Below are 14,909 nucleotides of genomic sequence, written 5' to 3'. Positions count from 1 at the left end.
CTAGGCTGACCCCCCAAAGTGATTTTGCAGAAGGTCGACCCGTCTACACAGGACAAGGGTATTTAGGATCTAGTATCAAGGGATCTACCACATTGCCAGTGTATGTGTTGTCAGATGACAGAAATATGGATAAGAGCTGTTCCAATGCCTGAACACTTCAATGAATGAGCAGCCTGCAACCAAGTTTATTTGACTATGTAAATAATCGACATTTGTGGCTGAGCAGAGACTTGCAGCTGGCCTTTGACAGATAGATTAGTGCCTAGATTAGCAGGATGTAGGGCTTTAAGGGTTTTAGGTGGATTTAAATAAGCTTTGTAAGTAATCATAAAGATTTACATTAGATTTTCTGTAGTCTTTACACTGAATTTTCGTGGGGAGTATACACAGAGTTGCACTACTACAGTTTAGAATTAAGAAAAAATAAAGAAAAGCAGTTTTAAGAGTGCCTGCTCTGCAAGCTATTTTTGCTACTTATTTTTCAAAATTAATTTTTATAGTCTCTTATGAGTCATATTCTTATGTTTTATATGTATATGTTAAAACCACTGGTTAAATCATTTATAACTAAAGCTTATATCATCTTAAAAGAACACAGTCATAAGATTTATGGAAATGTTTCTACTCAGATGACTTTTAAATTACTGAACTATGCAAAAATAAATTTTAGCTTTGAAATGTACCCAGGTGGTAAGCTAAACAAAAAGGTAATAAACCATTTGTAAATTTCGTAAAAATAAGAGACATTAACAGTTTAATGTTGGTCCATTAATCTGTAAATTTGAACTCATCAAGTAATGAGAAATAACTCAGCTTTGAGCATTCAAAATTGCATGTGACAAGTCCAATCCAAATGTTCTCTTACAGTCCTGGGGCTGGATATGAAAAAAACTGAGATTTAACTGGTAATAATAAATCTATCAAAAGCATATATAATCAAGATGGAATGCACGTTCAGTGGATTGGCAATTCTAAATTGGCCTTAGTGTGTGCTTGGTGTGTGGGTGTGTTTGTGTGTGTCCTGTGGTGGGTTGGCACCCTGCCGAGGATTGGTTCCTGCCTTGTGCCCTGTGTTGGCTGGGATTGGCTCCAGCAGACCCCCGTGACCCAGTGTTCGGATTCAGTGGGTTGGAAAATGGATGGTGGAATATGTATTGTACTAATGGCATTGGACTGAATCAATAAAACAGATCATCCTCCCCTCAAAGAAATTAGCTTTATGCTGAAAGAAGTGCACCTGGTATGCGTCATGTATTTACTGCATACAGCATGTGCAAATTCACAAAACCAAGATACATTTTGGATATGTTAGTGTTATCGGGTGATGTAACATTGCAAACACTTCAGTGTTGTACTAAGTAATAATAAGTTGAACAATTGTTGTATTTGAGCAAATGAAGATGTGATTTTTTGGGGTGTATTCAGCTATGCTTAATATTTCTCCCTATCTTATTTTTGTGGTGATCATTTCTTTAAACATGTGTATTTAGATTTTTTTCATTTCCCATGAAGGTGTGAGGTTTTATCTCATTAAGAAAAGCTGCTCACTCTTTTTGTGCTGCACTTTTTGCATATATATCTCCACCTCCTTTCTGCCCCCAAATGTTGATTATCTTCTAATTAATTTTAAATGTCATCATAGTCAGTAGGCATCCTGAAATTACTTAAAAAATCATGTATAATACTTCAAAATAAGAGTCAGCTATCCAACTGGAGAAATGGAAGATGGAGTATGTTGAGATAAAACAAAACTGGAGAACAGGTATACTGGAAGGAACTGAGATCACCCTTTGTAACAAACTATTACTGTTATAAGAATTAGAAACATTTTGAAAAGATAATACATAAAGCACAAAGTTACAAAAAACATTGTCTAACTCATTCAAGACTATGGAATCCTTTCAGACCCTTTTTAAAGTCTTTTTTCATTTTATTTGCTTATTCCTTCTTTCATCACACAAGACTGAAGAAACATTCTACAGTAGATGTATTTAGCATGAAGACACAAAAGAAGCCCTTCCACTTTTAAATAACAAATTCCAAAGAATTCTTGACAAATAAAATGTGCATATTTAATCTCCATTCTTATGACACTTGTTTTGTTACTCTTTTTATTTGGTGTCTGTTTCTTTGATCTCCCACTAACACAATCATTAGCTGAGCAAAATGTGATTGGGCCAAAGATGTAATACTATGGAATCCATAAGAAGTGATTAATAATTAAAAGATAGGGGGTAAGTATCTACTAAAACAATATTTAAATTCCATTACTATTTTTGTACTGTTTATAAGATCACAGTCAGAACAAGCACTAGTTATAAATGCAATTTTTGAGAAATATAATCTACCGGTATTTACACATTTTTGCCGCTTTTGTTGGTATTCAAAAACCAAAGAGAAATTTACATTCTACAAATGGAAGTATTACTTTGCTTATTTTATTTTTGGTATTTGTTGATATCACATTTACTGTGTAAGGAAAAAAAAAGTTCAAAATAACTGGATAAAAATATAAAAGGTGAAACATAAATAAATATTACTTATTGAACTTGTACAAAATGTTTCATTTTTATGGGTATCATAAAGGTTTGTTTTTTAAAGTCATAATCCAGGCTTTATGAATTACATCATTTTTGTCATCAGTAGTTTTTGATAAAACTTGCACTACTTGTGTGCAGTTAAACTCCTTATGGTGTAAAACCAGCAAAGCACGGGAATTTAGTACATAGTTTTGAATTCACTGAAACTTTTTGTAATTCTTTAAATCGAATAAAGTAATTTTTCTGAATTCTACAGTGTTGTGCTGTTTCCCTTGAGTGTCTTGTATCCTTCATTATTGTTTGTAATAAGTCATTATGCATTCTACTGTAATGCTAGCAGGACATTCTCACTTTCATATTTTTTGTGATAAAATTGGTTATTAGAATGGTTTAACAATGGATCTTATATTTTTAACATTTTAGTGCAATTAATGACATATTTAAAGCAAAAAATTATGGTAATGAAATGATCTGAAGAGCTGTGTTTTTTTCTTAACTACATACTCTGCTTTGTTTAAATCAATATGTCTGCAGCATAGGATCTCATTATGTATTATACAATATGTCAGTGATACATCCTCAAAGAATAGGGTGTAAACCGTACAGCAAATTAATACTTTCAGCACAGCATTTTAGGTATGAAGTGTAAATTATGTGACTGTAGCTGCAATAGGTCTTTAAAGAATCACTAAGAACCTTGGTATTTAGTGACTAGTGGTAAAACTTTAAAACATTTTACTTTTATAATAAGTTAGACCAGTATGAATACAGTAAGAAACATATTCAGTATATAATATAAACAATCAAAACAATTTGTTATTCATATTATTAAAATTAGCACATAGTATTACAATATCATCATAATGGACTATTTCTTAACATTTAAGAATTACTAAAAAAGTGAAAAGTGGTTTGAGTGTTCCCTTTGAATAAAATATGTGTGGCCTGTGCCTTGCCATTCACAGTAGGGCCACCTTTTCTAAATTTCCTGAGTTCACTGAGTTAGTAGGTGGCCAATGCTTTTCCTAGAGCAGTTATTGTTTCCAACCAGTTCCGTTATCTCAGGCCAGGTTCTGATGTTAAATGAATTCCTTTGATTAGATGTCATAACTTTGCCTCTGTAATCAGCACATGCTCCCATCCTCTATTCCTCTCTATACCGTTTTAAAGTTATTTGCATAGGCACCTACTCCTTTACCACACTTCTTGCTTCACCATGCGTCACTTTTTCATTGTGATTTTGATTTATACATTCTTATTTTTTTTATGTAACCAATACCCTTAACAAATTGTGACCAGCAAATAAAATTACAGTTAATTGCTGATAAGACAAATATATATTGAGAAACATACTTAAGGCAAGAGAAACCTCTCTTTAATTAGACATGTGTAAAGACATAGCACCAATTATGCCTGGGGTACAGCATAATAAATAAGTGAAAGGTTGCACACACATAATTTTATTAAAACTGAGAATAAATAAAACAAATTCATTCATGATAAAGGTGAGACAGGAATCATGTTTCATTTAAAAGCAAAAAGTCTAAAAAACACAGTCTTTCGCAAGCCTTTGTTATCATAATGCCCAGAAACACTTCACAAATGGCCTATTCAAAAGGCAGCAGAAAAGCTGTATAGCAAATACAACACTCTTCTGCTAATCTTTCACACTAAGTATCATTTGTACATCAAAGTAATTAAAAGAAATTAATCTATCCATTTTGTGAACCTGTTTTATCAGGCAGGGTCATGTACCGGGCCATTACAGGTGTGCACTAACTTAGAACTGGCCAATTAGGGGTTGCCAGTTACTCTGCATACTGTATATTGGCATATTGATAGACAACCAGATTACAAAGAGAAAAACATAATCCATATCCTAATGTTTGTACCCAGATTACATTATTTATGTCACTTTCTACCAGTTACACATGGAAACAAATTTGAGAATTAGATCATTATTTACTCATGAATTCATCCTTTAAACCTTTTTTTCCTAATTAGGTTTTGTGAGAAGCTGAATCCAAATTTGACAGCAATGGACACAACATCAGATCAGACAACCACAACAAACAAATCCACAATGGACCAATTTAAATGTGCCAAACATGTTTTTAAACAATGGAAGTACGCTATACTTCCCAGAGTAGACACAAACACAGAACATACATACAATGCTGAAGACTGACAATCAAAATGAGATGAAAGAGCTATGAAATGCTAAAACTACTTGTTACCTCATTCTGTCAATTTGCAGAGAATATAACAGCTAGTCATTATTCCTTGATATTTTCCTGTATATTCAGTCATGTTATTGAATTATTCTGCAAACACACATTAACACAAAAGTGGAGCTCAGATTGTGAAAATAGTTGGAATGAATACTTGCAAATGCAGACATTGTCCAGAATGACAACCAGAATCACCACTACTGACGATTTTTGATAGGATGGCTTCAAAAACTGGTCAGTCGGTTTCTGCTCAATGTGTAATTTCATCATATGAAATTATGAAACTTTTGTCACTGTCTTGCTCCAATGACAGACTGAGGAGATTGTTCTTCCCCCACACTATGCGACTCTTCAATTCCACCCCGGGGAGTAAATGCTAACATTACTCAAAGTTACTGTCTGCTTTTAAATGCATTTTTTTATTACTCTTTAATATTGTTTTTTGTATCAGTATACTGCTGCTGGATTATGTGAATTTCCCCTTAGGATTAATAAAGTATCTATCTATCTATCTAGATAACTCAAGAGTGATAATGGTGATCACAGCTGCTTCCTCTAATGAGTTAGGCAGGATTTCCCTTCCCAGTTTTCACTCTCTTTTGTATCTGTATTATTATCACTGATCACACCCCAACAACATGCACTTTAAGCTGATCAGTAACTCCAAACTGACTCAGTATCAGTTAGGATTGGTTTATGTATGAATATGCCATACAGTGGACTGGAATCCTATCCACACTTGGTGGGCATCAGGCATATTTCCTGGCATGAGTAAGCTTAACAACTGCTTGGGACCTTCTGAACCCACACAGGTTAGCAGGGTGAATGGAGGGTTCCTAAAACAGATATACCAAAATAGCTAAAAAAAAAAGCCTTGGCTGAGACCTTGTGTCCAATAATACACTAGGGCTCAAAAGAAACACGGCTACTCCCAAGCGGAGACACTGTTTAACTCAGAATCCCGATTAGCCACTAGAGCTAATGGACTTCCCTTTTGGCTCAACTGGCAAGAAATGTTATACTCACAGGAGCCATGGACCTGATTTGCCTGTGTGGGGAGTGTTGTCCAAATGAAAACCAAAAAGAATCATACAATTATACGCTCTGCACAACAGGATATATAGGTTACAAAAAATTAATATTTGGCCACATTGTTTTTGATGCTGCAGAGATAGGCTCCAGCTCCCGGTGCCCCATAATTAAAAGTGCAAGTCCTGAAAATGTTTAGGTAAAGGCCCTACTTACGTTACCATGAAGTATGTGCCCTGCTGATTCTGAAGCCATTTAAGTTTGAACTCGCGAACACAATTATCACATAAATATATGTAAATTACTTATACATTTTGGTTTCATTAACACCCGTTTTTTCTACATTATTAAGCACTATTATCCACTAACACACAACGACCTGTATAAAACGCTGAATTAAGGTTTTAAGTTTTCATCGTCATGTGAGTCTCAATGCGGTTGAGAATACGCCCTGACTGCTGTATAGATTGACTCAAATCATTCTTCGGAGGAAGCGTGCGTCTTCTAACACGTTCCAAAAGCAAGCAAGTTGGCGGGTTTGCCCGGGGATTGCCAAGATCCCTCGGGACTCCTGAACTCAGACTCGCATGCGCTTCGAGGAAACAGTATCGCGCAGCGCGGCTTCCAAGCACTTCCACTTACTGTGACTGAATCGTGTCTTGGTGAAGGGTGTCTTTGTGAATATGTGGGCTCCGTTGCTTCTACTCGCTTGCCTCTTATTTGTACCAATAGGCAGAAGCGAGAAAGCACGACTGAGGGCGATGAGACAAAGAGACGTGAGTGAGTTGCCGGACCGGGTAAGTGCATTCTGAGTACTGTTTTCTGCATAGTTTTAGTGCAGCGCGTCGCGGTCTCTGCGAACGACGTCTGCATTCCCAGAGAAATCATTAGTTGCTGTTTGATTTTCTAGTCACTCTCTTAAACATGCATATGTGGTGTAATCGTGTTTCTTTGAAAGAGACTTTATAAAGTCGCATACGTGCGCACAAAGCGCCGTGTTGTCGCGCGATCGCTACAGATGATCCTGCGCCGTCTACGTGTCTGCCTCTGGATTTCAATATTTCTCTTGTCGCGTTTCTTAAGGCATGATAACGAAGTAGTCAGTGGCAGAAATACTGGATTTTGGCAATTTTTTCACTTTTGTTAAACACGGCCGATTACTTTTTACACTGCAAAGTTAAGACGTGAGGCTGGAGTGCCATTCCCGTATATTGGAGGATGCCCGTCAATTGAGTGATACCGCGTCAAAGAACCCGCCTGAGGAAATTCCTGCTGCTCATTACTTTACGTATTTTACTACCAGCGACACCACAGAATTGGATTAAGTTTACATTTCTATATTTCGCTTGTGGTCCTGCCAGTCCAGACGGTCAGTTAGCCGACGGTTTTTAATGAAAAGGTGCTGGAAATACTGATTGTTTGGTTGAGGGGCGACATGAAGCGGCCAGTCATTCTAACATTTTTCAACGGATTTGTGCACTGTTTCTGCCAATGAAGGACACCCATTGTCTCATGCTCCCGCCTATTAACTCGTCTACATTTTTCTGAAGTAGATTTTATGCTTTAAGCGGTTTTAAATGAGATTATTGTTCTACCAAACACAGCTCAGCGGTCTCAGCGATAGGAACAAAACCAGACTTTCGAACTTTCTTTGTATTCTCATCTGTATAGTTAAGTTAAAATATTGTTGGTAGTAGTAGTTAATGACAATACATGCACTTAGTTGGACAGGTATATGTACAGTATGTTTTTAATTAATTTGTAATATTTAATCTTCACATTAAAAGTATGTCGCGCTACTCTTGATTACATAAAATACTATGACAGATACAATTTAAAATGTTTTAAATTGTCAGGTTTTCATATTCATTACTGATATACAGGAATATCGAATATTATTCATATGTATTTTGGCAGCAGAATATTCTCTGATCACAGAAAATCTGTTCACTGTTCCCCTTCTGCGTTGAAGTAATGACTAAAATATTTGTTTACTTGTTTCCTAATTTCATATCTTCCAATGCAGGGTCCCTGCAGCATCAGGCAGAATGCCAGAACATTTCATAAATTTCATGACATAAGCCTGTGCATACATCCATACTTGTTCAAATCAGGGCAATTTAGGGTAAGCAATTACTGAAAGACACATATGCAGAAAATGGGAGGGGAAAAACACTGCTGGTGTAAGAGAAACAAACAGTCTGTGTCAAGTTTCAAACACAGACCTCTGGAACTGTAAGGCAGCTGCAGTCTCTGCTTTGACACAAACTTACTTAAACATGGCTCTGTATTTTTGTAGCGCTTTTGTGAAAAACAGTATATTAAACAAGGCATAATTGATTGGCTGAACTACTATATAAAAGTACTGTTTTAAATTTGATATATAAGTTCTGCCCAAGTAATCCCCATGAAATGTGACTGTTGTATTTGCCTTGACAATGTAACTAGTGTGGGAGGGGTGGAAATGGCTTGGTGAAGTAATTCTTCCCCTTGTCTAGACTACTGATTATCCTAACACTGGACAAGCCTTGTGTTCTTTCACAATCCTGGAATGTTTTCAGATATACAGAACTATGACTTACTCTAATAAAATCATGAAAATGACTGCAATTGTTTTAACTCTTTCAGTTTGCTTTTATTACATGAGGACAGTTGATGTAATACCAATGTAACTGTCATATGTTGATAATATTGTACCTATCTAAAATCATATACATGATGCAGTAATAAGTTAATGTATACAAAGATCACTCGAAGTGTCAGTCTGTGCTTTTTGTTTATGTGTTAGCATTACTCACTTTTGCAAACTCCGGCTGGTTTGGAGTTACTAGTGGTCAACGCTTACTCGTGAGGCTTTTAATGGAGACACCTGTTACAGCAGTAGAAAGAGAAACAAAAACATGAGCAAGTCTCTCCCAGCAAGCCAAGTTCATAATCATAGGTGCTTCCATTCCATTCTGAAATCCTCATCATCCAATAAGTGTTGCATCGGGCCAGATCCTTTCCCAGCAGTGTAGGGCACAAAGGAGTCAGCAACCCTAAAGTGGTCACCAGTTCATTGCAGGGCCCATGTATGTAGAAACCTGTTGGGCCAATGTAGAGTAACATGCACATTTTTGAGATGTGGAAATGTGTTCAGCAGGGAGTGTTAATTCCACAAATGAACCAGGTTCAATGCTGTTCAATAGTACTGTGGAAAGTTTTTCTTCACTTACAGGGTTACTTCAATGCCACGGTGGTGACAGAATTGACCACAACAACAAGAAACACTAATCAGGATACAAATAATAATTTTGTGCTTTGCTTGCATAAAAGAAACTTTCAGTAAACAAATCCAGAACCAGGCTCTACCTGGAGACCCCTGGTAAAAGTTAACACTGAGGAGTAAAGCAGTTAGCTGTGGAGCTCTTCCTCTTATGGCTGTTATCTTGTTCAGATGCTGTCAGAGTCTGCAGGGTAAAGCAGGTCAGCAACAGTGGTATTTCAGCATGCCTGATTTTCTGCTTTTTATTAAAAATTGAAGTTTTTGGAAAGAAATTCTCACCCATTTATTTTGCAGAGACAGAAATATAATCCATCCATCCATTATCCAACCCGCTATATCCTAACTACAGGGTCACGGGGATCTGCTGGAGCCAATCCCAGCCAGCACAGGGCACAAGGCAGGAAACAAACCCTGGGCAGGGTGCCAGCCCACCGCAAACAGAGATATAATCAAAAATTTAAATTTTGTTAATTTGTACCTTATAACTGAATCACAAATATTTGGGTTACCTATAGTTTTTAGTTGTCAGCAGTTGACAGCATTAACCTTACTTAAGAAAAGTGAGACCTAAAGGTCCAGAGGAGTTGCTTTAATTATTTGGGAGACTTTAGGGAAAATTTTACACTTTACAGTGGGAAAGATTTTGGCAGGATGGTAACTTTTGGAAAGATTGACTACTGTCCTGAAAATGTTCCATTTAACATGTATGTATGTATGTTTTTTTTAGTTTCTTTGGGCCCCAAAGGTTAAGGTATGAAACTAATTTTCTGTATGAGATTTTCATAATTTGTTTTTTATCATGACATCATTTGATTTTACAATTACTAATAGCATCACTCTATGGTAAGGAAAAAGTTAGAAACATTTGTTTTTCTGGTGTTGACCCAAATTGGGCCTGGTAATCAAAGAATTTAAACAGATGACACAAATTCCTTTAACTTGATTGAGTTTACTATGGTGCAATTCATTTTTCACACCTAAAGATATTATTTTGAAATGCTTTGTGCACCAAAAAAAGAAATAAGTACCAAACCTCTCCACCTTAAAGTTAATGAGTTGTCTAGTCCGAGTTAATGAGACACCTCTTGTTTCTTTTGTTTGTTGTGTTCTCAGTTTGCTATATTGTAGCTATACAATATATATTTAGTTAACTCAATTAAATGTCAGTTCATTTTTCCATTACATTACTCATAAAAAGAATAACTGTGTATGAGACCAGTTAATGAATAATCTTGCCCTGTGGTACAGCAGTTAGGTCGAGTGTTGCTATTCGAATACAATTCAGATTAATTTTAAAAAAGGTCTTATTTGAAGTCAAACGCTGAATTTGATTGTAAAAGAATGATTGTTTATTTTACCTGCACTTATATGAGATTTAATTACTCCAGATTTAAATAACAATTGCCTAAGTACTGCTTGGATTTTTTTTTTGCTGTTAATGTTTGTTCTTGCTGTGGCCACTGCTGCATCAGTTACCATAATAATAAAGGAAAAAGAAAAAGCAAGTACAAACATACATACAGTATAATGCCCAAAATCATTAAGCTAATATTTTCAGAATGTTTACTTAATTTTAATTGGAATATTCAAACCATATTTTTTGGTTAATTTGATAGCCCTACCTTGTGACAAAATAGATACTTAAAGGAATGCATTTACAGTTTACATATGTAGTTAGAATGATTATTCTTTTGATCCTTTTTCTTTAAATATAGAAGTTGTGTTTAATATTTAACATTGCACATATGAAGGTGTTACATTTTTCCATGGTCATTTACCATATTAATTCTAAGTATTCTGATGAGATTTAACCAACATAGTAATTGGTGTGAACAGAGATATATTTAATGTGAACTCTTATCAACAATTTGCTCCTGCCTCAAAGAGTTTTGGGCCCAGTCATCATCATCTGTGAAATAAAAGGTGCAGACTGTGCCTGCTTGGGTTTTCTTCCTATATGCCAAAGATGTTCATGAATGTTTAATTGATACTCTCAGTTAGCCTTGTATGATTAAGTGTTAGTGAGCATATAAGTGTATGCTTTGTTCCTGATGCTGCCCAATAAGCTCTGCCCTCATGTCTATGATATGGACATAACCAGTACAGAGAATAGATGGCTGGAAGAACTTACAAATTATGGATAAATACAGTGCAAGGGGAAAAATTAAAGAACGAAAACAAGCAGAGACTTCAGCAGCAAGAGGCTCTTTAAGTTTTCATCTCATATCACAGACGTCATACTATCAGGCTCTCCTTTGGAAGAAAAATGTGAGCTGGCTGAACATGATTGGACAATATGGAGGGTACACTACTCTCTTAAGATTTTTCAACTTTCTCATCTGGGAGATGGGCTGCAAAGATGTTTAAAATTAACCTTCAAGACATCCAAATATAATTTTCAATTACATTAGCAATTCTGGAAAGTATCCTTTTTCATCCATCCATCCATTATCCAACCCTCTATATCCTAACACAGGGTCACGGGGGTCTGCTGGAGCCATTCCCAGCCAGCATAGGGCACAAGGCAGGAAACAAACCCCAGGCAGGGCGCCAGCCCACCGCAGGGCTATCCTTTTTCAGATGACGTTAATACTGTCTTACTTAAACTGTTTTTGTGAAAATGTCTGACTTTATTTTTCTTTGTTGTGGTGACTCTGAATTGTCCTAACTAAACAGTAAATCTGTTTACACAGCAATAGACAGCATGCAACAGCATGGCTAAGTCTGTTACACAGCATTTTTTGAGCATTGTAAACAATCAAAAAGTGTACCATAGATTACTCTCTAATGTAAAATTGTGAATTTATTTGACAATGGAAAGTGAATGTGAAGTAAAACAATTTCTGTGGTTTTAATAGCCCTAATTTAGTACTATAGTTTGAAGATGATATTTCCATCTGTATCGAACGAAACAGTGTTTTAAAAACACAGAAGAATAAGATGAGCAAAAATCTGCAGAACAAGTGGAATTATGTACTTTTTTCATGGCCCCATAAATTATAGGTATAGGTGGGCACAGTAGTAAAAGGTAAAGTGTTACGGAGAAATCTTTAGAAAAAAACTAGCAGAGTCTTCAGAAAGGCATTCAGAATTTAGACTTTATTGCAGAGCACAGGAATCAACTGCAGAGCACATAGTCATTTCAGTTCATGGAATGAGCCTGGTGGTTTGGGCACTGCTTGTTTCTTTCAGTTCTAATCACAAAACATCCTCATTTCTTACATATTTCTCATCATTAACTTTACATTTTAACTTCGTAATAATGACCTTGTGTTGTACCTGTTTTTGTAACAGTTACATTGCCTTGTAAACTCCTTTCCCCTAATAATCATCAATCTTTTCATTACAATCATTAGGACTCGATGGTTGTGCTTTCCACCAGGCCCGGAGATGACCATCATTTGATCATGTTTTACATTTCTCACATTCTCACATTCATAATCTTCAGCTAATAAAAATTGGAGGCCTTTTAATGATCGGCCCTCATCATTAAGTTGGAACTGGGGTGACCCACACAGGAGAAACTGAACTGTTCAATTAATAATTGCTTGTTGCACCAGCATCCAGTAATAGTAAAATCATTGCCAGCTGTGGAGCTTCACTGATAAGGGCTAAGCTGCTGGAGCTGAAGGCAAACAGCTGTTTTGATCATCAGTTCTTAAACTTATGTACAACTCAATCTTAGCTAACACAATGCAGCTTGCTTTCAACTTGATCATCTAGAATATTCGTAAGCCTTAAAATATAAAATTAAATGCCATTTAAAAATGTTTATATGTTTAAAGTTTTTATACACTAGCTTGCAAGTTTACTTTAAGTTTAAGGGCCTTGAAAGTTTGCAGAAAATTGTTTAGACTTTGATGAGACAAAAGGCCCAACAGAGCCGCCATGTCCCAAAACAAAAGCTTGTTTACCTAATTCCCTCAAAAAACACGGTGTCCTTGGTTAATAGAGAACAAGGCAAGTGAAAAGCAAGCAGCCTACATTAAAAAACAAAAGCAGCTGCCTGTAACGTAATAGTACCTATCCAAACCACTTAAAAAAGATGTCAAGCAACTCCTTTTATAGTCAGTAGTTCTAAAACCAATAACAAGGCATACTGATCCTTGATATAAACCTCAACAAAAGCAGTACTGTGTAGTGAAACATTGCTAAGGACAATTGTTAACCATACATCCATACATGTTTACTAAAAATCTTACAAAGATAAATGAAAAGTGAATAGTTAAATACACCAAAATAGGTTGTATTTAAACTGTGATTAAATTTATCTCTGGTCCATTACTACTTTCTTTAACAAAATACAACAATTTGTCTATTATGAATATCTGGAAAGCTTATTTTGTTTCTACTCACACACTAATGCAAAAGATGAAAAATAAAAGTCTGGAATTCATGGAATGGGTGAAAGAACACAGCCAGTCGATAAAATAGATATATCTGACAAGAACAGTTCACTTTTATGGTTTTGAGGCCTTTATGTTAAAATCATTCTACAAACTTAAAAATCCAAATTATAATCTTCAATACATCATTCTGCAAGATGGAGGAATGTCTGTTATTAAAGGCGAAATCTACCGTGGTGTTAGCACAGTAACACAGTTGCTGATACTGGTAGCTTACATGAGAGAAATCTTTATCTTAAGTGGATGAAATAATGGCAAGAAATGCAAGGTCCTATAATCTCCCCTTTTCTGTAATACTTTGAGGCAGTCTAATTATCATTATTTAACTATATTCCTCACTGTTCCTCAAACTGGTACATACAGCTAAGCGGGATCATTGCTAGGAAGCTGGTGTATTTTGTGTATGAGTTAACATAATAACTCTGCATGAGCATCCTGTATATGTTTTAAAGAATAAAAGAAGAGAGACTGGTCATAGGTCTATAACTATAAGAAGAGGATGTATTTATTATTATCATATCTATACACTCCTATGATAGTCATCTGTACTGAACGTTTTTATTTTATTAGATATGAGAGCAGACTGTTTAAACTGTAATTCATTCTTAAATTCACAAAGCCATTGCTAATACGTAAAGTTAAATTATTACAAACTTAATGCTTGCCAAGTTACCCTTTACTCTAAATCAACCTTGAGAGTTATTCATATTTTCATATATTAATCTAAATACAGCTATCAGAGCATGCCTTGTAGAGAAATTTCTTACTATATAAAGTTTGATCTATATTGTTAAGGTGAATGTGTGCTTTCATCAAGTCATTCTGTATCCCCTTTCACATATAAGTGGTACTTGTTGGACAGCTGATTTATATTATTTGCTTTGACTCTTAGGTTGATAAATCCTGAAGTACTGTTATTATTTCAAATATTTCATAGGTAAATTTCTAAATTGTGCTCTTATAGTGTTGGTACTAATTCAGGGGAAATGTCTAATGTTGCAGAAGTTAGTGCCTATCTTGTTAACTTTAATAGTTATGTGAAAGTTAATAATGAAATTAAACTATATTATTACATTTAGTCATGTTCCACAGCCAAACTAAAGATGTACAATTTAGTTTAATTAGGAACTTTAAACTATTCCAGTCTGAGTGGGTTTGAGTGAACTGCTATAGTGGACTGTAATGGACTGTTGACCTCTCCATGTCTGGCTTCTTTAATGTGCTTAATATTGTAGAAATAGCCATGTCACATTCAACGTGCAGGTTCAACATAGGTTGAGTGAATGGAAGGCAATTGTCTCCTTTTTTATTTCATTTTCCATTTTTTTTATTGACATATTCATCAAATCATATACTTATTTATATAACAGTTGGTCGTGGACTACACACAAGCAAACCTTTAGCCACTAAAATACCTAAAAACTTAAGTTTACCACAT

General features: G+C 35.4%; 2 protein-coding genes across 4 annotated transcripts in view; both read left to right on the top strand.

Annotated features, from left to right (window-relative positions):
• LOC120516148 (frizzled-6-like) overlaps window positions 1-2,488 on the top strand; it is an 88,999-nt gene extending 86,511 nt beyond the window's left edge. Inside the window, exon 7 of the mRNA XM_039737614.1 lies at window positions 5-2,488. Coding sequence (XP_039593548.1) covers window positions 5-152 — 148 coding nt within the window. The 3' untranslated portion in view covers window positions 153-2,488. The remainder of the gene's footprint in view (window positions 1-4) is intronic.
• A 3,792-nt stretch (window positions 2,489-6,280) lies between these two features.
• Window positions 6,281-14,909, top strand: part of LOC120516166 (collagen triple helix repeat-containing protein 1-like) — a 44,559-nt gene continuing 35,930 nt past the window's right edge. The window contains exon 1 of one of the 3 annotated variants that reach the window (XM_039737643.1): window positions 6,281-6,597. In XM_039737643.1, coding sequence (XP_039593577.1) covers window positions 6,484-6,597 — 114 coding nt within the window. In that variant the 5' untranslated portion in view covers window positions 6,281-6,483. The remainder of the gene's footprint in view (window positions 6,598-14,909) is intronic. The other 2 variants (XM_039737644.1, XM_039737645.1) reach the window with 2 other exon arrangements.

Source organism: Polypterus senegalus, chromosome 15 (assembly GCF_016835505.1).
Source record: "Polypterus senegalus isolate Bchr_013 chromosome 15, ASM1683550v1, whole genome shotgun sequence".
Classification (NCBI taxonomy): domain Eukaryota; kingdom Metazoa; phylum Chordata; class Cladistia; order Polypteriformes; family Polypteridae; genus Polypterus; species Polypterus senegalus.
The sequence above is the reverse complement of the archived record's forward strand: the minus strand, read 5'-3'. Positions and strand labels throughout refer to the sequence as shown.